The 21,931-nt window shown below is 42.6% G+C and overlaps 1 protein-coding gene across 1 annotated transcript in view; it reads right to left on the reverse strand.

Moving 5' to 3' along the window:
- Window positions 1–21,931, reverse strand: part of LOC122942209 (alpha-2-macroglobulin-like protein 1) — a 288,592-nt gene that overhangs the window by 169,825 nt on the left and 96,836 nt on the right. The window contains exons 10-14 of the mRNA XM_044299708.1: window positions 19,381–19,490; window positions 19,152–19,310; window positions 18,478–18,705; window positions 6,477–6,543; window positions 994–1,139 (exon numbers count right to left, since the gene is read on the reverse strand). Of these exons, the coding sequence (XP_044155643.1) occupies window positions 994–1,139; window positions 6,477–6,543; window positions 18,478–18,705; window positions 19,152–19,310; window positions 19,381–19,490 (710 nt within the window). The remainder of the gene's footprint in view (window positions 1–993; window positions 1,140–6,476; window positions 6,544–18,477; window positions 18,706–19,151; window positions 19,311–19,380; window positions 19,491–21,931) is intronic.

A 21,931-nucleotide genomic window follows, 5' to 3' on the forward strand; every position in this document is an offset into this window, starting at 1 on the left:
TGACAGTAAATTGCACGGCGCAGACGCAGTGACCGCGGCGTGGATTCAAAGGGGAGGGAGCCAGCGTTTTTTTAACCATCTCCCGGTTCGAAAAATCAATTCAATTTACCTTTCGGGGACCCTTGGTGTTGTACGTGGCTGGGTGGAGGAAGAAACCTTCAATGACATCAACGGGACATGGCTAGCTTGGTATGCAACCTTGTGCAAATGGGAAGTTTGCGGTTGGGCAAATGGACTGTTTGCGGTTGTTTGCGGTGCATTAAAAGGGGAGTTTGGTCTGTTCAATGTCTATGAAGCGGGCGTAACCCTTACACTACCTGATGATACAACATCATACCTGATCGTATACACACACTGGATGTTTTAAACCACGTTGTTAAAAAAAAAATTAGGATTGTTAGGTGATTTATGCCCTTTATGGATTAAAATCCAACTCTGCGTCAACTATGTAATTTTCCATGGGAGTTTTGCCATGAATCCCCCTCCGGCATGCCACAGTCCAGGTGTTAGTCCCCTTGAAGCAACTTTTCCATCACTACTGTGGCTAGAAAGAGTGTGGTTTTTAAAATTCTCCTGCCTATAGAAGTCAATGGCGGTTCGCCCGGTTCGCCCGTTCGCGAACATTTGCAGAAATTTGCGTTCGCCGCTCGCGAACGGAAAATTATATGTTCGCAACATCTCTACTCCTGCACTTAGTTGTGAATTTCAATGTTAGATGCAGAAGAACAAAAAAGGAAAAACTAAGCAACTTTGTTTCAAAACAGGAAACCAATTGCGGAATCATTTTGGTTTTTCCTGAAGTCCTTCAAAAATTGAACATATGTCCCCCAAAATGGTTCCATTGAAAATGCAACTCAATCTGCAAAAAACAAGCCCTCATTCAACTATGCCAACAAGAAAATAAAAAAATGATGGCTTTTAAAACATGGAAACTAAAGAATCAAACAAATTTCCACATCCTGGAGTCAGTCATAAATTACTTAAAGAACTTACTTTATTCTTGAAACATTTTTGTACAGTGAATTTTGCTTTATCTGCTAACATTTCTCCATTAGGCAGCATGATGTAAACAAGGGCATGAATAAACGGAGAAGTGCTTGCACTCAAAGTAAGGTTAAAAGTAACTTTTCCATGGATATCTGTGATAAAAGAAAACATAATTGACTGAAAACCACTTTCAGCCTCATACATCTATTGCATGGATCCACAATACATCACCCATAACATACTAAGGGTCCACTTTAGAAATGAGTGAATTGATTTTAGAGATATATTTAGGTATATTTAGGCTTTTATCAGAGAAAGCATAGAGAGTTAGGGACTGAGGGCTCTGAATCGTGTTGCATGCAGCTGCTGGCAAGTTCTACATTACAAAACCCTGCAACAATCTCAGGTTTTGACATTTATAACTAATTTCTGTTGTGATGCATTCTTGTGGTCAATATTCTGGAGAAAACAGTTGATATATTTGGCACAAATCAAAATTCCATTCTTTTTGGTGCATTTTACGCCGTGATTCTGGTGCAACATGCTTAGTAAATGTCCCCCATTATATTACTTCAAGATACCGTGCAGTTTAAGAGAACGCATATTACGGCATTAAGGGGGATTGGTCAGTAAGGCACACGGAGCAACAAAAGACTTTAGGAGAAGTCAGGGCCAGGCATGATCACATTTACACTGCCGGTCATGTCAATCAAAGTGGGCATGGCAGTTGCAGAGAGAGCTAAGCCTCTAGGAGGAAGGGCAACACTCCATTGCTCCTAGAGGCTCATTTGCATACATACAAAAAAAATTGTTGTCTCAGTAGAAATGATGAACATATCAACATGGGACCAACATAGGTGCCTTCAGCTGCAAAGCGCACATACAAACAGATCAACCAGTTTTGTGGGTACAAATCGTCTGACAAATGCCCTTTAATATAGCAGTTTCATTCAATGCATTATATTACCATTGTAAATTGTTAATATCAGTGTGCAATGTGTTTGTATAAGGGGCGGGACATTTAATTGCACTTCTATCTGTAAATGATCTGGGTAAACACTTGCAAATTTGTTACAGTTCAATAATCTATGTATCAAACCTGTAATTTTACATTTTCTATATATAGGACTCATGGAGCCATGGGTCAAAGAATTCCTCCTGTTCCTACTCTTCTTGCTACAGGGAAGCCTTTCACTTACATCATCTCTGTCTTCACTATGCCCTCCTGGTGGGGAACCTTTTTTCTTTATTGAGAAGAGGCAACGAAATTGTGCACGCTATGGAACATACTCAAGATAGTTTCCCTGTTGTTGACTTGTGTAAGAACAGTCAGTGTTTGGATTGTCATAAGGAGGGTCAGGGGGAAGTAGGGGACCTAGGAAAGCATTCTGCCATTGCACCTCTTGATTTGAGACATTCCAACTTGCTGGAATTCCATCTTACATATTTTAGAGCAGAGATAAGCAACCTTTGGCACTCCAGCTGTTATGAAACTACAATTCCCAGCAAGCTCCATTCATTTCTATGTGAATTTGTAGAAGAGCAGAGCAAGTATGTATGCTGGGAGTTGTAGTTTCACAACCGCTGGAGTGCCGGAGGTTGCCTACCCCTGTTCTAGAGCGTTTGAGCAAATGGTGTACAGTAGTGAGTGATTTTTTTTATGCACATACCACCTCAGCAGGGAACATGTTTTGAGGTCAGGCAGTGGCAGTTCGTTAGAGACATCTGTCGCCTGCTGAAACCATTTGAAGAGGCCACCAGATTTGTCAGTAGGAATAACTGCGCCATGAACAATGTCATCACCCTTATTTTTATCAGCTCACACAGACTCAACAAGGTACAGCAAAAGAAGAACAGCTTACACATTTTGCTGGCTTCCCTTTAGCTGTTGGGAGCCTTTATGGAGAAAGTCCAATGGAGGAGGAAGTAGAGGATGAAGAGTATCTGCCACTGGAGAAGGAGGAGGAGTCAATGGTAGAGGAGGAGGAGTCTAATAAATACTATGGTGATGATGACACTGACCATGATGACTAATCATTGCAGTGGAGGGTGGAACCAGAAAGAACTGTCTCCTTTGGCATTCTGGCAAGCATGACAAGCTCTAGGCTTGCTTGCTTACATAATGACAGGCATATAATTAGCATCAAGCAATCTTACGATTCCACTTTGTTCGCAGCTTGACTTTTGGTGATCACACACCTGTCACCCGTGTGTCTGATCTGGAGGCCTCTCCCCGCCCCTTACTGAAAGAAGTTTGCACAATTTACATCACATATTTTTAGACCCATCCAGAACAAGTCACTGTTTCATCTGACAAGCAACACGTGTGTCCATAAATACGGGCAGAATAATTATAATATATTGATTTTTTAAAGACCGGCACTCTCTATTTTGAAGCACTCAGAGGTATACATGGCTGGTATAATTGGATCTTTAATGTACAAAGAGCAATAAACCAGATTAAAACAAATAAATATATGTATAAAAACCCAAATAGATTACAGTTTTATAAAAAGCACCTCAAGTTCATACACTACGTCTAATTCATAAAACACTTAAAGCTTCTAGAATCAGATAAAAAGTACATACCAATAAACCACTGCAGTGCCTAGTAGGGATACTGCTTCAAATCTAGTCCTTCAAAATTAATCTCATAATAGTCAGGAGATATTTTTAAACATATGTTGCAACAATGTAAGGAATCAGTCCCGATAGTCTCCTCATGGAGTGCTATTCAATCCTGGTGTCTCATGGAACACAATACTTGGATCATGAACGTGAACGGTCCCCTACCACGTGAGATGCTAGTATCACAGATACCACGTGGGGCTCTGCAAGTACGATTGGGACAGAAGACCGTATCTTCTATTGGTGAGGTGCCAAGAGCGACAGAACAGGTAACTGGGGTCAGGGTGTCATTGCCCGTGGGACGCCACGTACGGCATATTCTGACACCCGACCACAAATTCAATTTCTGAATGAATTGGCCATTGTTAACAGTAACCTACGAATGAACTGGGCTCAGATACTACAGCACTTTTTTTGCACATTACAGCACCTGATTTGCGCAGTGCACCAACAATTGACTAAGGTTCTGTGAATATAAAGATATATATTGGACAACTTCTGATCCAAGTATTGCGTTCCATGAGACACCAGGATTAATTAGCACTCCACGAGGAGACTATCGGTAATTTTGAACTCTTGCTCTGGATGTATACTGATTCTTTACATTGTTGCAACATATGTTTGAAAATATCTCCTATTTTGAGATTAATTTTTAAGGACTAGTTTTGAAGCAGTATCCCTACTAGCCACTGCAGTGGTTTCTTGATATGTACTGTAGGAAAGCGCAAGGGTCCGTCATTGACTTAAGGTATGTGTCACCGAGGTTCCTGGCCTTGGTGAAGTAAGAGCTGGTATTTTCAAGTGTCATCGGCAGTTAGTGCTAGTTGACACATTGTTATTTTAGTATGGCTGTAAGCTGATCCGGCCCGGCTCTTACTGGGAGTAACCAAAGTGCTGGGTGGGTGGCTGCTCCCCACGCTCCAGGCCAACTCTTTATTGGCCTACATCAAACCCAGCCAGCAGTCTCAGCTGTGTGTGGATTACTCCTCTCTGACAGTGGCGCGCTGTCAGTCCCTGTGTGTTTTGGGATCTGAACACTTGTGCTGTGCAAAAGGGCCGGGAGCCGCATGCTGAAAAACAGGCCCCTAAAGCCTGCTGTGGACCACAGGTGGAGAAACTGCAAACCACTTGAAGGTTTATGTTCTGTGGACTATTCATGGTGTGAACAAACACCTAGACTGCAAAATGTCACTTTTTGTTTTTCCTTATGTGTGAATTTAACACTGAACTGTGTTTGTCGTTGCCTCTATACTGCCTACGCTAGCCTGTCTACCAGAGCAAATCCCTACAGTACTTTTTAACTGATTCTAGAAGCTTTAAGTCTTTTATGAATTAGACATAGTGTATGAACTTGAGGTGCCTTTTATAAAACTGTAATCTATTTGGGTTTTTATACATATATCTATTTGTTTTAATCTGGTTTATTTCTCTTTGTACATTAAAGCTCCTATTATGCCGCCGTGTATACCTCTGAGTGCCTCCAAATAGAGAGTCTTTACTAAATCAATATATTCTTTTTTCTCTCTGACTGGGTGAATCAAATAGACCTGTGCACCTCATGCATGAGAGCGGACAGATGAGCCACCCGATCTGTAGAATAATTATAATAATTATAAATCATTTTAGGACAATAATGCAGAACAGGCCACTGTTTCTTATGACATTAACATAATTTTTGAATGCTTGTTCCTAAAAAGCCACAGTATTTTTAACATCATTTGCCCCCATTTGCCTGTCATTGTGTTAAAGCACTTAAAAAGGAAGGGAGAGGGATAAGAGAACGAGTAAAATTAAAAAAAGAGAACAAGAGATAAAAAGATAATTTAACAATTTTCAGGCCAATAGAAGCATTGTATATTCATGTAGTATTGTCCACAAAGCAAATCTTATTGAAAAGTTTGCTGAATCGGACACAAAGCGAAAAAATTGAAATTTGTTTATCTCAGGTCCATTTGTAAGACTGTTTATTCATATGTTCTATAAAAGAAATCATGGCACGCTTCTTTGGATGCTATTCATGGAACATACAGAGGCACACTAAGTGATTTAATGTGGTGCTGGCATGGGGTTAAAGCACGAGGGTGAAGCTGACCATATTGGTGTGCTACCCCAGGAGCCTCATCATTTGTGAAAATTTATACCACATACTACATGCCTTTTGTGTACCTTCATACCACATTAGTCCATACCACACTAGTCCAACTTATAATGCTACATCATTTTTATATATATTTTATCATAACAAAAAATTCAACAATTTTTATTTGCAGAGCTCTGTAAACCATGAGTTAGCAACCTACAGCACCCCAGCTGTTTTGAAACTACCATTCCCAGCATGTTCTAATTCACTTCTACTTGTGTGCATGCTGGGAGCTGTAGATTCACAACTGCTGCGGTGACACAGGTTGCTGACCTGTGTTGTAGACTTTAATTTCTTAATAGGGTTCTCCGAGCTAAAGATATTGATGACCGATCCTCAGGATCGGTCATTAATATCAGATCAGATCAGTAGGGGTCCGACTCCCAACATCACCACCACCACCAATCAGGTGTTTTAAGCTGTGGAGCTTTAAACTACAGTGTATGGAGTGGAAGCAGAAGGCTCAGGACACTGGGTAGTGCTGATGTACTGAAGCTCAGCTCCCATTCACTTAAGTTAGATTTGAGCCAGTGTATGGGACGGCCTGCTTCCAGCTGGCACACTATAAAGTTTCTGGGATGGTGGCTGCCCATAAAAGCTGATTGGTGAGGGTGTTAGATGTCGGACCTCCACTAATATGATATTGACCTAATAGGCCATCAATATCCGTAGCCCAGAGAACTCCCCTAAAATCAACACATCTGAGATCATCTTGCCTTACCTTCATTAGTGTTTTCAATGTTAATGTCCACTGACCCTGAGTCTTTAATAGAAACTTTGGAAACCAACTGTAAAAAACAATGCAACAATTAAATAGGAAATTAGAAATAAATAGGATGATGGGGAGAAATATAATGCTTTAAAGTGAAATCCCGCTAATCTCCACTTGTCAGCCATGGGCAGAGATACTTAACTTCCACTAGTAGTGTTAAGTCTTCCGTTGTAGTTTTGTCATTCATTTCCCAGGTTATATTTTAGTAACTGGCAAACTGGGTAATTGTCCAGAGCCTCCTACCTTGAGAAACCTAGGAGTACCCTAAAATCACTGAGAATCATTTAGTAAAATATGGTGGATAATTCAATTATTTATTTGTGAACTATATGGTAGTTTTACGTGCTACCATCTTTAACCCCTTCAGGACTCATTTTTCACCTTAAAGGGAACCTGTAACCGGGATTTTGTGTATAGAGCGGAGGACATGGGTTGCAAGATGGTTGCTAGCACATCCGCAATATCCTCAGAATCTCGTCCTTGCTCCCTGACGTCAGAAAGCCAGAGCGCCGTAATCTCGCGATGCACGAGCTAGCGCATGCGCAGTGTCATCATAGTGTTCCTTCCCTGTGCTGGCATCGGCCTCAGGGAACAAACTGCGCATGTGCTAGCTCGAGGATCACGAGATTACGTCGCTCTGGCTTTCTGACGTCGGGGAGCAAGGACGAGATTCTGAGGAGGCGGGGCGGTGCTGGGCTCCTTCACGCTGGACTCATCTCAGGGACAGGACACATCTCAGGTTAATTTGAAGATGTATCTAATATTTTTTTACACAATAAAAGCACACAGAGCTATGGGGACTGGATATTTGGGATGTGCTAGCGGCCATCTAGTAACCCATGTCCTCAGCTCTATACACAAAATCCCAGTTACAGGTTCCCTTTAAGGACCAGGCAATTTTTTGCAAATCTGACATGTGTCACTTTATGTGGTAATAACTTTAAAATGCTTTTACATATTCAAGCCATTCTGAGAATGTTTTCTCGTCACATATTGTACTTCATTTTTATTTGTAAAAAATACCAAATTTCCCAAAAATGTGGAAAAATTTGCATTTTAAAACAGATAATGATAACTCCTAAAATAGTTAATACTTTACATTTACCATATGTCTACTTCATGTTTGGATCATTTTGTAAATGACATTTTCTTTTTTGGGGATGTTAGAATGCTTAGAAGTTTAGAAGCACATTTTGAAATGTTTCTGAAAATTTCCAAAACCCACTTTTTAAGGACCAGTTCAGGTGTGAAGTTACTTTGTGAGGCTTACATAATAGAAACTACCCATAAATGGCCCCATTTTAGAAAATAAACCCCTCAAGGTATTAAAAACTGATTTTACAAACTTTCTTAACCCTTTAGATGTTCCACAAGAATTCAAGGAAAAGGTAGATGAAATTTCAGAATTTTACTTTATTGGCAGATTTTCTATTTTAATCATTTTTTTTCCGCTAGCAAAGCAAGGGTTAACAGCCAAACAAAACTAAATATTTATTGCTCTGGTTCTTTAGTTTACAAATACACTGCATATGTGGTCGTAAACTGCTGAACGGGCACACGGCAGGGCGCAAAAGGAAAGGAATGTCATATGGTTTTTGGAGGGCAGATTTCACTGGGATAATTTTAAGTTGCCATGTCACATTTGAAGACCCCCCTGATGCACCCCTAGAGTAGAAACTCCAAAGAAATGACCCCATTTTGGAAACTACTAGCGATAAGCGGCAGGGTCAATATTTGAATTTGCGATATTTCACAAATATTTTATAGAAAATTTGTCATATATTCGTGAATTCGCAAATTCAAGATTATATTCTTGATTGTGAAAATTCGGCAATGTATTATTTGCGTAATGCGTGTGAAATACTGACGTGGGGTAGGCAACTTTTCTATTGGTTTCTATGGATCTTGCTAAGCTGTGACAAAGCCTTCTCATTGGCCCACAAGCTAGAATGAAGTGAGGGATGATCACCTGATATGTACTGTGTTAAAAAAAAAAAAAAAAAAGGAATATTCGTCATTATGAATAAATAGCACTATATTCTAAATATATTCGCAAATTCTCGAAGTGCCTATATTCGTGAAAAAAATTAACTTTTCAAATATTCGGGCTCAACACTAGATACTACGGAATAAGGTGGCAGTTTTGTACAATTTTAGGGTACATATAATTTTGGGTTGCTCTATATTACACTTTTTGTGAGGCAAGGTAAGAAAAAATTGCTGTTTTGACACCGTTTTTATTTTTTGTTATTTACAATGTTCATCTGACAGGTAAGATCATGTGGTATTTTTATAGAGCAGGTTGTTACAGACGCGACAATACCAAATATGACTGTTGGTAGTGGGTCTTTCGGTACAAAGACGGGGGGTGTAGCACCAACATGCGTTTCAGGGTCCGACCCCTTCCTCAGTGGTAGCACTGAGGAAGGGGTTGGACCCCGAAACGCGTCTGGTACTACACCCCCCGTCTTTGTACCGAAAGACCCAGTATCAACAATCGACTATCCATCGACCAGAGGTGGGCTATTTATTGACTAAAGTCTCTGATACAACATCACTGCGGAATTTTCATCAGAAGGCCGGGATCCATTGGCCTAAGCAGTGACGTCAAACCAACTTACAGAGCAGTCTCCAATCTCCCGATCAAACAGTGCTGCACGAACAGAGGCATATTCGGGGAAGAGAACACCTCAAGGTCTAGACAAAAACTTCAGTCGATTATAAGGTAAAGAATTTTACTTGCAATTAATTCAGTAGCGGGACACCGTTACCTACTCTGCTCCGGCGGGACGCCGCCGTAACCAGGTGTGGATTATTCGGTCCTGGTCTCGATAATAAGTGGATCATATTTATCGCTACTCAGTGACATTTTCAAAGCTGCTCATAATCATTGGACCGATTATTTTACTGGACGTTCTATCGAAGATTATCGAATATCTTCTGATGATATTGAATATATAGTCGATTTTTTTGTATCAATTAGCTTGTCAATTGCTACCATCACTTTATAGAATAGCGTCATCAATTGTTCATTGTTATACTGAACAGACACTGGTGCTGCCCAATCTGGTCGTTATACTAACAGTACATATTATATTGCCATTTTTTATGTTTTAGCACTAATAAAAGCTCAAATTTAATTAAACCACATGGTCGCGATTCTTTTGAGTGCCCTGTTTGCATATATATATATATATATATATATATATATACACACACTTATTTATTATATTGAGTGAGTGGTATCAATTTACAGGAGCACCTCCTGGTGTCCATCTCTCCTAGTGCGACATCTCATTCATTGATATTTTTATTTGTGTTTCCATATTCTGAAAGCCAATTTCTTTTTATTTTTTTGGCAACTGTCTTATGTAGGGGCTAATTTTTTTCGGTATGGGATGATGGTTTGATTGGTACTATTTTAGGGTGTATACGACTGTTTGATCGCTTGGTATTACACATTATTTTTATGTAAGGTGACAAAAAATTGCTTTTTTTACACACTTTTTATAAAAAAATATTTTTACGGTGTTCACCCGAAGGGTTAGGCCATGTAATAATTTTATACAGTAGGTTCTTACAGATACGGCGATACCTAATATGTATGCTTTTTTAAATTTATTTAAAGGGGTACTGCAGTTTTTTTAAACTGATGATCTATGCTCTGGATAGATCATTAGCATCTGATTGGCAGGGGTCCGACACCCGGGATCCCTGCCAATCAGCTGTTTGAGAAGGCAGCGGCGCTGGCAGTAGTGCCGCAGCCTTCTCGCTGTTTACTGCAGGCCCAGTGATGTCACAACTAATTATCACTGGCCTGGGCGCGGCTAAGCTCCATTCAAGTGAACAGAGCTTAGCCCCGCCCAGGCCATTTATACTAGTCACTGGGCCTGCAGTAAACAGCGAGAAGGCCTCTGAGCTACTGCCTTCTCAAACAGCTGATCGGCAGGGGTCCCGGGTGTCAGACCCCCGACGATCAGATGCTGATGATTTATTCAGAGGATAGATCATCATAAAAAAAAATGCAGAACCCCTTTAAGTTTTACACAATAACAGCATTTCTGAAACAAAAAATCATGTTTTAGTCCATATTCTGAGAGCCATAGTTTTCATATTTTCAGCTAGGATCTCATTTTTTGTGGGATGAGATTACAGTTTGATTGGTATATTTTGGGGTTCGTATGACTTTTTGATCACTTGGTATTACAGTTTTTGCGATGTAAGGTGACAAAAAAATTGCTTTTTTGACACTGCTTTTATTTTATTTTTTTAATGTAGGGTTAGGTCATGTGATATTAGGTCATGTGATATTTTTATAGAGCAGGTCGTTACGGACGTGGCAATACTTAATATGTATACTTTTTAAATTTATTTAAGTTTTACACAATAACATAATTTTTTAAACAAAAAAAGCATGTTTTAGTTTCTCCATAGTCTGAGAGCAATAGTTTTTTTTTTGGGGGGGGGGGGGAATTGTCTTAGTTAGGATATCATTTTTGTTGGGATTAGATGCCGGTTTGATGGCACTATTTTGGGGCGCATATGACTTTTTGATCGCTTGCTATTACACTTTTTGTGATGAAAGATGACAAAAAATGGCTTCTTTGACACTGTTTTTATTTTATCTTTTTTACGGTGTTCACCTGAGGGGTTAGGTCATGTGCTATTTTTATAGAGCAGGTTGTTACAGACGTGGTGATACCTAATATGTCTACTTTTTTAATTTTTTTACATTTAACACAATAAAAGTATTTTTGAAGCAAAAAAATATTATGTTTTAGTGTCTCCATATTCTTTTTTTAATTTTTTAGGCGATTGTCTTAGGTAAGGGCTCATTTTTAGCGGGATGTGGTGATGATTAGATTGGTACTATTTTGGGGGCATACACCTTTTTGATCGCTTGGTGTTGCACTTTTAGTGTTTTTTAGCACAGTTTTTATTTTATTTGTTTGACGGTGTTCATCTGACGGGTTAGGTCATGTTCAGCTGAGGGGTTAGGTCATGTAATATTTTTATAGAGTCGGTCGATACGGACGCAGCGACACCTAATATGTCTTCTTTTATTTTTTTCCCCATTTTTTTTAACTTTATTTTGGTAAAAGGACGCTTTTTTTTTACTTGAAACATTTAATTTTTGTAAAACTTTATTTTTTTAACTTTTTTCACTTAATTTTTTTGTCCGACTCTGGGACTTCAACTTTTGGGCATCTGATCCCCTTTACAATGCATTACAATACTTCTGTATTGTAATGCATTTGCTGTGAGTGTATTAAACACGGTAATACACTTAGGCCCCTTGCAGACGAGCGTGTGTGCATTGGCTGTAAGTGTATTAAACACCGTAATACACTTAGGCCCCTAGCAAACAAGCATATGCGGATTATGTCCGGATGCGTAGCGGATGCGTTCAGTGAAAACCACCTAATAAACCAGTCCACAAAAAATCTGCTACTAAACGAGATAGGCGAGGCCGCAAATCATAACAAGGTCGTTATTATGGGGGACTTCAACCGAGATATACCTAGATATAGACTGAGAAACTGAAACCTGTACATCTCATAAAAGAAACAGGTTCCTGGCAATAACCAAAGACAATTACCTCTCCCAACTGGTTCAGGACCCGACTAGAGGGACGGCCATACTCGACTTAGTATTAACCAATAGACCTGACAGAACAACACATGTGCAGGTTGGGGTACACCTGGGAAATAGTGACCATAAAGTAATAACCTTCCAATTATCATTCAAAAGAGTGTTTCTTAAAGGAGGAACAAAAATACCAAACTTCAAAAAAGCTAAATTTAGCCAACTAAGGCTACTTTCACACTTGCGTTTGGGGTTCCGCTTGTGAGATCCATTTAAAGGCTCTCACAAGCGGCCCCGAACAGATCCGTACATCCCCACTGCATTCTGAATGGATGCGGATCCATTCAGAATGCATCAGTTTGGCTCCGTTCCGCCTCCATTCCGCTCAGGAGCCTGGCCGTGCAGAGCCAAACGGATCTGTCCTGACTTACAATGCAAGTCAATGGGGACGGATCCGTTTGACGTTGACATAATATGGTGCAATTGCAAATGGATCCGTCCCCCATTGACTTTCAATATAAAGTCAGGAGTCCCTATTAATATACCATCGGATCGAAGTTTTCTTCAATCTGATGGTATATTTTAACTTGAAGCGTCCCCATCACCATGGGGACACCTCTATGTTAGAATATACCATCGGATTTGAGTTTGATCATGAAAACTCAGATCCGACAGTATATTCTAACACAGAGGCGTTCCCATAGTGATCCATAAAAGGGTATGTTAGATTGAAGGTGCGGATAGGGTCATCCTCAATAACTTCACACGCTACCGTGCATTTCCATATCTAATTCTGTCCGTAAACGTATACCTGTCATCCAGCGCCCAAATAATAGGCCTACAATTTATATTCAGCTAAATCTGTTGTTACTGCTGTGCCTGTATTAGTGTATTACGGTACCTAAATAGATATCCAGATAGTGTTAGGTGCCTGTAAAATATGGCCTGAATTTGAATTCAATACATTGGGCCAAATAATTTTTTTCTTATTGTTGTGAATGGTAACAATGAGGAAAACATCTAGTAAGGGACGCAGACGGGGACATGGTCGTGGTGGTGTTAGTGGACCCTCTGGTTCTGGGAGAGGACGTGGCCGTTCTGCCACAGCCACACGTCCTAGTGTACCAACTACCTCAGGTCCCAGTAGATGCCAGAATGTACAGCGATATTTGGTGGGGCCCAATGCCGTTCTAAGGATGGTAAGGCCTGAGCAGGTACAGGCATTAGTCAATTGGGTGGCCGACAGTGGATCCAGCACGTTCACATTATCTCCCACCCAGTCTTCTGCAGAAAGCGCACAGATGGCGCCTGAAAACCAAGCCCATCAGTCTGTCACATCACCCCCATGCATATCAGGGAAACTGTCTGAGCCTCAACTTATGCAGCAGTCTCTTATGCTGTTTGAAGACTCTGCTGGCAGAGTTTCCCAAGGGCATCCACCTAGCCCTTCCCCAGCGGTGGAAGACATAGAATGCACTGACGCACAACCACTTATGTTTCCTGATGATGAGGACATGGGAATACCACCTCAGCATGTCTCTGATGATGACGAAACACAGGTGCCAACTGCTGCGTCTTTCTGCAGTGTGCAGACTGAACAGGAGGTCAGGGATCAAGACTGGGTGGAAGACGATGCAGGGGACGATGAGGTCCTAGACCCCACATGGAATGAAGGTCGTGCCACTGACTTTCACAGTTCGGAGGAAGAGGCAGTGGTGAGACCGAGCCAACAGCGTAGCAAAAGAGGGAGCAGTGGGCAAAAGCAGAACACCCGCCGCCAAGAGACTCCGCCTGCTACTGGCCGCCGCCATCTGGGACCGAGCACCCCAAAGGCAGCTTTAAGGAGTTCCCTGGCTGGCAGTTCTTCAAACAATGTGCTGATGACAAGACCCGAGTGGTTTGCACGCTGTGCCATCAGAGCCTGAAGCGAGGCATTAACGTTCTGAACCTTAGCACAACCTGCATGACCAGGCACCTGCATTCAAAGCATGAACTGCAGTGGAGTAAACACCTTAAAAACAAGGAACTCACTCAGGCTCCCCCTGCTACCTCTTTTGCTGCTGCCCCTTCCGCCTCTTCCTCCGCCTCTGGAGGAACGTTGGCACCTGCCGCCCAGCAAACTGAGAATGTACCACCACCAACACCACCACCTCCGTCACCAAGCATCTCAACCATGTCACACGGCAGCGTTCAAGCTCTCCATCTCACAAACATTGGAGAGAAAGCGTAAATTCCCACCTAGCCACCCTCGATCCCTGGCCCTGAATGCCAGCATTTCTAAACTACTGGCCTATGAAATGCTGTCATTCAGGCTGCTGGACACAGACAGCTTCAAACAGCTCATGTCGCTTGCTGTCCCACAGTATGTTGTAACCAGCCGCCACTACTTCTCCAAGAGAGCAGTGCCTTCCCTGCACAACCAAGTATCCGATAAAATCAAGTGTGCACTGCGCAGCGCCATCTGTGGCAAGGTCCACCTAACCACAGATACGTGGACCAGTAAGCACGGCCAGGGACGCTATATCTCCCTAACTGCACACTGGGTAAATGTAGTGGCGGCTGGGCCCCAGGCGGAGAGCTGTTTGGCGCACGTCCTTCCACTGCCAAGGATCGCAGGGCAACATTCTTTGCCTCCTGTAGCCTCCTCCTCCTACTCGGCTTCCTCCTCCTCTTCTTCCACCTGCTCATCCAGTCAGCCACACACCTTCACCACCAACTTCAGCACAGCCCGGGGTAAACGTCAGCAGGCCATTCTGAAACTCATATGTTTGGGGGACAGGCCCCACACCGCACAGGAGTTGTGGCGGGGTAGTGAACAACAGACCGACGAGTGGTTGCTGCCGGTGAGCATCAAGCCCGGCCTGGTGGTGTGCGATAATGGGAGAAATCTCGTTTCAGCTCTGGGACTAGCCGGTTTGACGCACATCCCTTGCCTGGCGGATGTGCTGAATTTGGTGGTGCAAAAGTTCATTCACAACTACCCCGACATGTCAGAGCTGCTGCATAAAGTGTGGTCCGTCTGTGCACGCTTCCGGCGTTCACATCCTGCCGCTGCTCGCCTGTCTGCGCTACAGCGTAACTTCGGCCTTTCCGCTCACCGCCTCATATGCGACGTGCCCACCAGGTGGAACTCCACCTTGCACATGCTGGACAGACTGTGCGAGCAGCAGCAGGCCATAGTGGAGTTTCAGCTGCAGCACGCACGGATGAGTCGCACTGCGGAACAGCCCCACTTCAACACCAATGACTGGGCCTCCATGCAAGACCTGTGTGCCCTGTTGCGCTGTTTTGAGTACTCCACCAACAAGGCCAGTGGCGATGACGCAGTTATCAGCTTTACAATACCACTTCTATGTCTCCTTGAGAAAACACTTAGGGCGATGATGGAAGAGGATGTGTCCCAGGACGAGGAGGAGGAAGAGGGGTCATCTCTAACACTTTCATGGCCAGTCTTTTAGAAGTGGCTCAGAAAGAGGATTTTTGCAACAGCAGAGGCCAGGTACAAATTTGGCCAGCCAGGGCCCACTACTGGAGGACGAGGAGGATGAGGAGGAGGATGGGGATGAAGAATGTTTACAGCGGGGTGGCATCCAACGCAGCTCGGGCCCATCACTGGTGCGTGGCTGGGGGGATATGGAGGACGCAGACGATACGCCTCCCACAGAGGACAGCTTGTCCTTACCTATGGGCAGCCTGGCACACATGAGCGACTACATGCTGCAGTGACTGCAGAGTTGCCCACATTTTAATGTGTGCTAACTACTGGGTGGCCACCCTGCTGGATCCCCGTTACAAAGACAATGTACCGTCCTTAATTCCCTCACTGGAGCGTGATCGGAAGATGCGCGACTAGAGGCGCACGCTGGTAGACTCGCTCCTGAGAGCATTCCCGACTGACGCCGGGGGACAAGTTGAAGCACAAGGCAAAGGCCGTGGAGGAGGAAGAGGTCGCCAACGCAGCTGTGTCAGCGCCAGCAACTCAGAAGGCAGGGTTAGCATGGCCGACATGTGGAAAAGCTTTGTCACCTCGCCACAACAACCGTCCCTGACTGCTGATATGGAGTGTGTTAGCAGGAGGCAGCATTTGAACAACATGGTGGAACAGTACCTGTGCACATGAAATCTCTCAAAATCCTCTGTTGTATTGCTGGGTGACATGAACCCTCTTTTGCCGTGAATGAACCCCTGCTCTGCATTGCTGACAGGGGCCTAAATTTCTCAAAATCCTCTGTTGTATTTCTGGGTGACATGAAACCCCCTTTGCCTTGAATGAACCCCTGCTGTGCCTGGGTGACAGGGGCCTAAATCTCTCAAAATCCTCTGTTGTATTGCTGGGTGACATGAACCTCCTTTTGCCGTGAATAAACCCCTGCTCTACATTGCTGACAGGGAATTAAATTTAGTGAAAACATCTGTTATTGATCGGAAGATGTGCGACTACAAGCGCACGCTGATGATAGCATTCCCACCTGACAGCGGGGGCACAGTGGAAGCATAATGCGAAGGCAGAGGAGGAGGAAGAGGTCGCCAACGCAGCTGGGGCACCACCAGCACCTGAGAAGGCAGGGTTAGCATGGCCAAAATGTGAAAAAGCTTTGTCAGCCTTGGAGGTGCTGACCTGCCCTTCAGCCAGTGTATAGTGTGAACGTGTGTTTAGCACGGCAGAGAGCATTATCACAGGCTGCAGCCAATGTGGACAAGCTTACGTTTATTAAAATGAACCAGGCATGGATCCCACAGGACTTGTCTGTACCTTGTGCAGAATAGACATTTATAACAGCCTCAACCATCCATTCTTGTACTCAAGTGCACTTATTCTTTGTTTTATTTTGTTATATATCCCAATATTTTGGGGGATACCTCAATAAAAAATAAAAAAACACAAATCAGTGTTGGCCACCTATTCCTCCTTCACCGCCGCTTCCACCTATACCGCCACGTCAACCTACACCGCCACATCCACCCATCCACCACCTCATCAACCTCCTACTCCTAGATCCAGATTGTTATTTTAAATTTTTCTGTATTTTATGTTATTTTAAGTCATTTCCCTATCAACATTTGTTTGCAGAACAGTTGTCATGCTCTTAAGCACATTTTTATGCCTTTTGCAGCCCTCAAACCCTTTCCAGGACTATTCTAGAGCCATTTTAGTGCCCAAAAGTTCGGATCCCCATTGACTTCAATGGGGTTCGGGGTCGGGGTCAAGATCGGGGCCCGAACCCGATTTTTTTTTCAAGTTCGGCCGAACATGCCGAACCCGAACATCCAGGTGTCCGCTCAACTCTAAATGCAAGTAGTTACTAATACAGACATGTCAGGGAAGGAAACAGGTCTTCTTTAAAGTCTAAGTGAATTTGGCTGGACTCGCATGACGTTTTTGCCATCAGTTTTACTGACACAAAAACGTATAAAACGTTAAACTGATGAATCAGACTGATGCCATGAGCATTCCCTTGCTCTGATGCTCCATCCTGTGAGCGCAAGGCTGTGTTTGTTTTGTGACGGTGACGCAACGGGCTTCGCATCAATATGCTAAGAGGAGACTTCCACTACTACTTTGCATAGTATCCGCCTCCAAAACAGCCTGCGGCCATGATGCGTCGGTGACGTCACCGGGCTCACTGCTAGACGGAAGTCTCCACTTATCATAGTGATGTGAAGCCAGGTGCGTCACCAGCACAAAACAAACACACCCTTGTGCTGTGCGATGCAGCGTGACAAGGGGGAGCATCTGAGAAAGGAAATGCTCTAATGCTTCACTCATATGTAGTCAAGGTATAAGAAATAGCTTTCAGCTCTGAACCCGGAGAACCCTTTCAACTGTTCAGCAAATAACATTTGCTAATGTGATATTTGTGAGACATTTGACCGAAGTGAGCACTGAAAAGCTTCATTGATGTCCTGATTAAAGTTACTTTCACATCTGCACTTTCCCTCTGTCATAGGATCTCAATAGCGGAGGGAAATGCTTCAGTTTTGTCCCCATTCAATGTCAATAGGGACAAAACAGAACTGAACCAAATTTCATTCTGTTCCGTTTGGCTGTGTCCCCATCGCGGGCAGAATAATGCTGCAAGCAGCGTCTTTTGGTCCGCGATGTGGTGCGGTCTGTTATGACACATAATGTAAGTCAATAGTGACGGATCCGTTTTCTTGGACACAAAAGAATATTGATCCGCCTCCCATTGACTTACAATGGTTTTAGAGATGGATCCGTCTTGGCTATTTTAGAGATAATACCACGGGATCCGTTTAGAATGGATGCAGAAGGTTATATTATTATAACGGAAGCGTTTTTGCTGATCCATGGTATGAAAGTAGCCTAAGGAATAATTAGAACCGTATATTTAACATATCTTACCAGGTAATGCAGGGACACTTTCTTGACCTCCTCCAGCTCTGTGTGACTTATGATGTATTCCACATGAACCTTTTGATGGCCCTCACATGGAAGAACACCATCCAGAGAATTAAGTTTCAAGTAGCTCTTGCTCCGAGAGTAGAATTGGACAACATGTTGCAAGGCAAAACCAAAATCAGGCTGATGTACACCCTTAACATATGGTTCTCTGGGCATGTCTGTTTGCACCTTTAAAAATAAATGAACATAATATATTTCAAGGCATTCAACTGGAAGATTCCTGTTAATTTCTCCCTTACAATTCAGATTTTTATATTTAGCATTTCAAACATCAGCTGCACCTCTGAAACCTCATAGATGTTTCACTAGTGAATGACTTCCTTAGTCCCATTGTCACAGAGCCTTGTAATATTACAAAGAGGAAAAGTTTAAAAAATAAAAAGTTTACTTTGCTAGCATACCAGTACAGCCAAACCAAGGGTAATATTGGTAGAAAAGGGCTGTATATGTTTTTGAAACTTTTTAACATTGTCCATTGTAAATGCAATATGCCCTTACATATTGGATTTTTTTTTTTATGTTATGTACACTGTAGATTCCAAATTAACATTAAAGTGCACACACAGCACTATGGTCTGATTGAACCTACTGCATACGAGCATACAGACTCATACCGACAAATGCTTGGAGCCTTTCCAGTTGGTTGTATTCAGAGTAAAATAAGCTTGGCCATTCTCATCGGTCAGTAAGGTCTGGCACACCGAATCTGGGCCACATCTCAGATTAAGTTTAATGTTTGGTTTAGGAAGACCTGCAGCATCCTCCACTTTGATCTAAAACAAGAAATCATAATATATAAAAGCTGAACCTTATCTGGTATATGAAGACAAAGCGACGACTCACCAAACCACTGTAAGGGATGCCGGGCTTGTAGTTAGTGTCAGCATTGACAAAAGACAGTTTATTGATGACATTTGATATACTGGTTTGGCCATTTGATGATAGCTCCACCCCTGCATAGAAGAAAACACACAGAAAAAAAATCTAATTTGTGTTGTTACATTTCCTAAAAAAACTTCATTACTAGCTACAGAGAGATGTAATATGAAGCCCTTGGGCCTTAAAGGGGTTATCCCACTTTGCGTTTTTAAACTTACCTGCTGCCACCGCGCGTTCACTTCCTGGATTCTGGCTGGGGGCGGGCTTCATCTTGATTGAAGTCTTCTCCCGGCCGTGCCGCGTGCTGGACTGAACGCACACGCCGCCGCGCATGCGCAGCTCTGTACTATTCTGGCCGGGAAGAAGTCACCGTCGCGCATGCGCGGCAGCGTGCGCGTTCAGGACAGCGAGCGGACCGGCCAGGAGAAAAGAAGGAGTCTTCTGGGCAAGCGCGACCATCGGGATTTTGGAGAAGAGCGGTGGTCATAACCAGGGGAGACCGAGTCACAACAATAAGGTAAGTGGGGGTGAATTTTATCCTAATCGGTGGGAATTTGTTAATAAAATATATTTACAAAAATGATCACTGTCAAATCATTAACAGATTTAACAGTGATCATTATGATGGGATAACCCCTTTAATGCAAAATCTACAACAGGGCGGCATCTAACATGTGCCAATTATAATACTGGTGTCTTCTTATGTGGTAGGAGATCCTTTAGGACCTCTCAAGCAATAGGCAGTGCAACTACTAACTCTGCATCCCTATAACTACAGATGAAAAGATAATATCTAAAGATGAGCGAATTTCTAAAAAATTTGATTCAGTCGGTTTCCCAAATTTTTCAAAAAGATTTGTTTTAATCTGAATTTATTCGTGGCGAATTGTGTTAAAAAAAACAGCTATTTTCTGGCTGCAGAGAGCCTGTATAGTGGTGTAGAACACTGTGCCTTGCAGTAACACACATAGGGAGTCTGCTGTGGTAGTGAAATAATGCTGTGTGTCAGTATGACATGCAGATGACAGGCGTCGCTCTTAGAATCACTGCACACTTCACTTATTTGGGCAGTCACGGGGCCAAAACTGACCAAATAACTTAAGTGTGAACTCAGCCTTACAGGTCGATGTTAACGTCAAGAAGAAGCGCGCTCCTTTTACACCGTCATCAGCTGATTCCACATAGATGTCTACAGAACCTGTTCTATTAAACGCTTATACAAGTAGAGCCCCCTGACAGAGTGGAGAGGGTGTCAGCAGTAAGTTAGTGTTGACGTCACTGATTATTTTTCCCTTATTCTGATCCGTCAGAACAATAACCCCCAGAAAACTAATCCTGTCTGTTGAGCATCTGCCCTCGCTCCATCACATAATTTTACCTTTTTTTTTTTTCCTATTTCTATACCCCCAAAAAATAAATATAACAATCACAATTCACAGCTGAACGGCTAATGGGATTTCCTTTTTCTACACCACGTAAATGGCTGTAGTATAATGTTACTTCACAGCTGAATGTCAATTAAAACAAATATATATTTTTTTCTAATTAAACTCCCCCACCAACAAATTTTTTATCACAATTCACCACAAAACGGCAATTAGGACGTATTCTTTTTCCTGTTTCTACACCCCAAAATAACAAATATAACAATCATAATTCACAGCAGAATGACTAATGGGACGTATGTACAGTACAGACCAAAAGTTTGGACGCACCTTCTCATTCAAAGAGTTTTCTTAATTTGCATGACTATGAAAATTGCAGATTCACACTGAAGGCATCAAAATTATAAATTAACACATGTGGAATTATATACATAACAAAAAAGTGTGAAACAACTGAAAATATGTCATATTATAGATTCTTCAAAGTAGCCACCTTTTCCTTTGATTACTGCTTTGAACACTCTTGGCATTCTCTTGATGAGCTTCAAGAGGTAGTCACCTGAAATGGTTTTCACTTCACAGGTGTGCCCTGTCTGGTTTAATAAGTGGGATTTCTTGCCTTATAAATGGGGTTGGGACCATCAGTTGCTTTGTGGAGAAGTCAGGTGGATACACAGCTGATAGTCCTACTGAATAGGCTATTAGAATTTGTATTATGGCAAGAAAAAAGCAGCTAAGTAAAGAAAAACGAGTGGCCATCATTACTTTAAGAAATGAAGGTCAGTTAGTCCGAAAAATTTGAAAAACTTTAAAAGTGTCCCCAAGTGCAGTCACAAAAACCATCAAGCGCTACAAAGAAACTGGCTCACATGCGGACCGCCCCAGGAAAGGAAGACTAAGAGTCACCTCTGCTGCGGAGGATAAGTTCATCCGAGTCACAAGCCTCAGAAATCTCAGGTTAACAGCAGCTCAGATTAGAGACTAGGTCAATGCCACACAGAGTTCTAGCAGCAGACACATCTCTAGAACAACTGTTAAGAGGAGACTGTGTGAATCAAGCCTTCATAGTAGAATATCTGCTAGGAAACCACTGCTAAGGACAGGCAACAAGCAGAAGAGACTTGTTTGGG

Source organism: Bufo gargarizans, chromosome 6 (genome assembly GCF_014858855.1).
Source record: "Bufo gargarizans isolate SCDJY-AF-19 chromosome 6, ASM1485885v1, whole genome shotgun sequence".
NCBI classification, from domain to species: domain Eukaryota; kingdom Metazoa; phylum Chordata; class Amphibia; order Anura; family Bufonidae; genus Bufo; species Bufo gargarizans.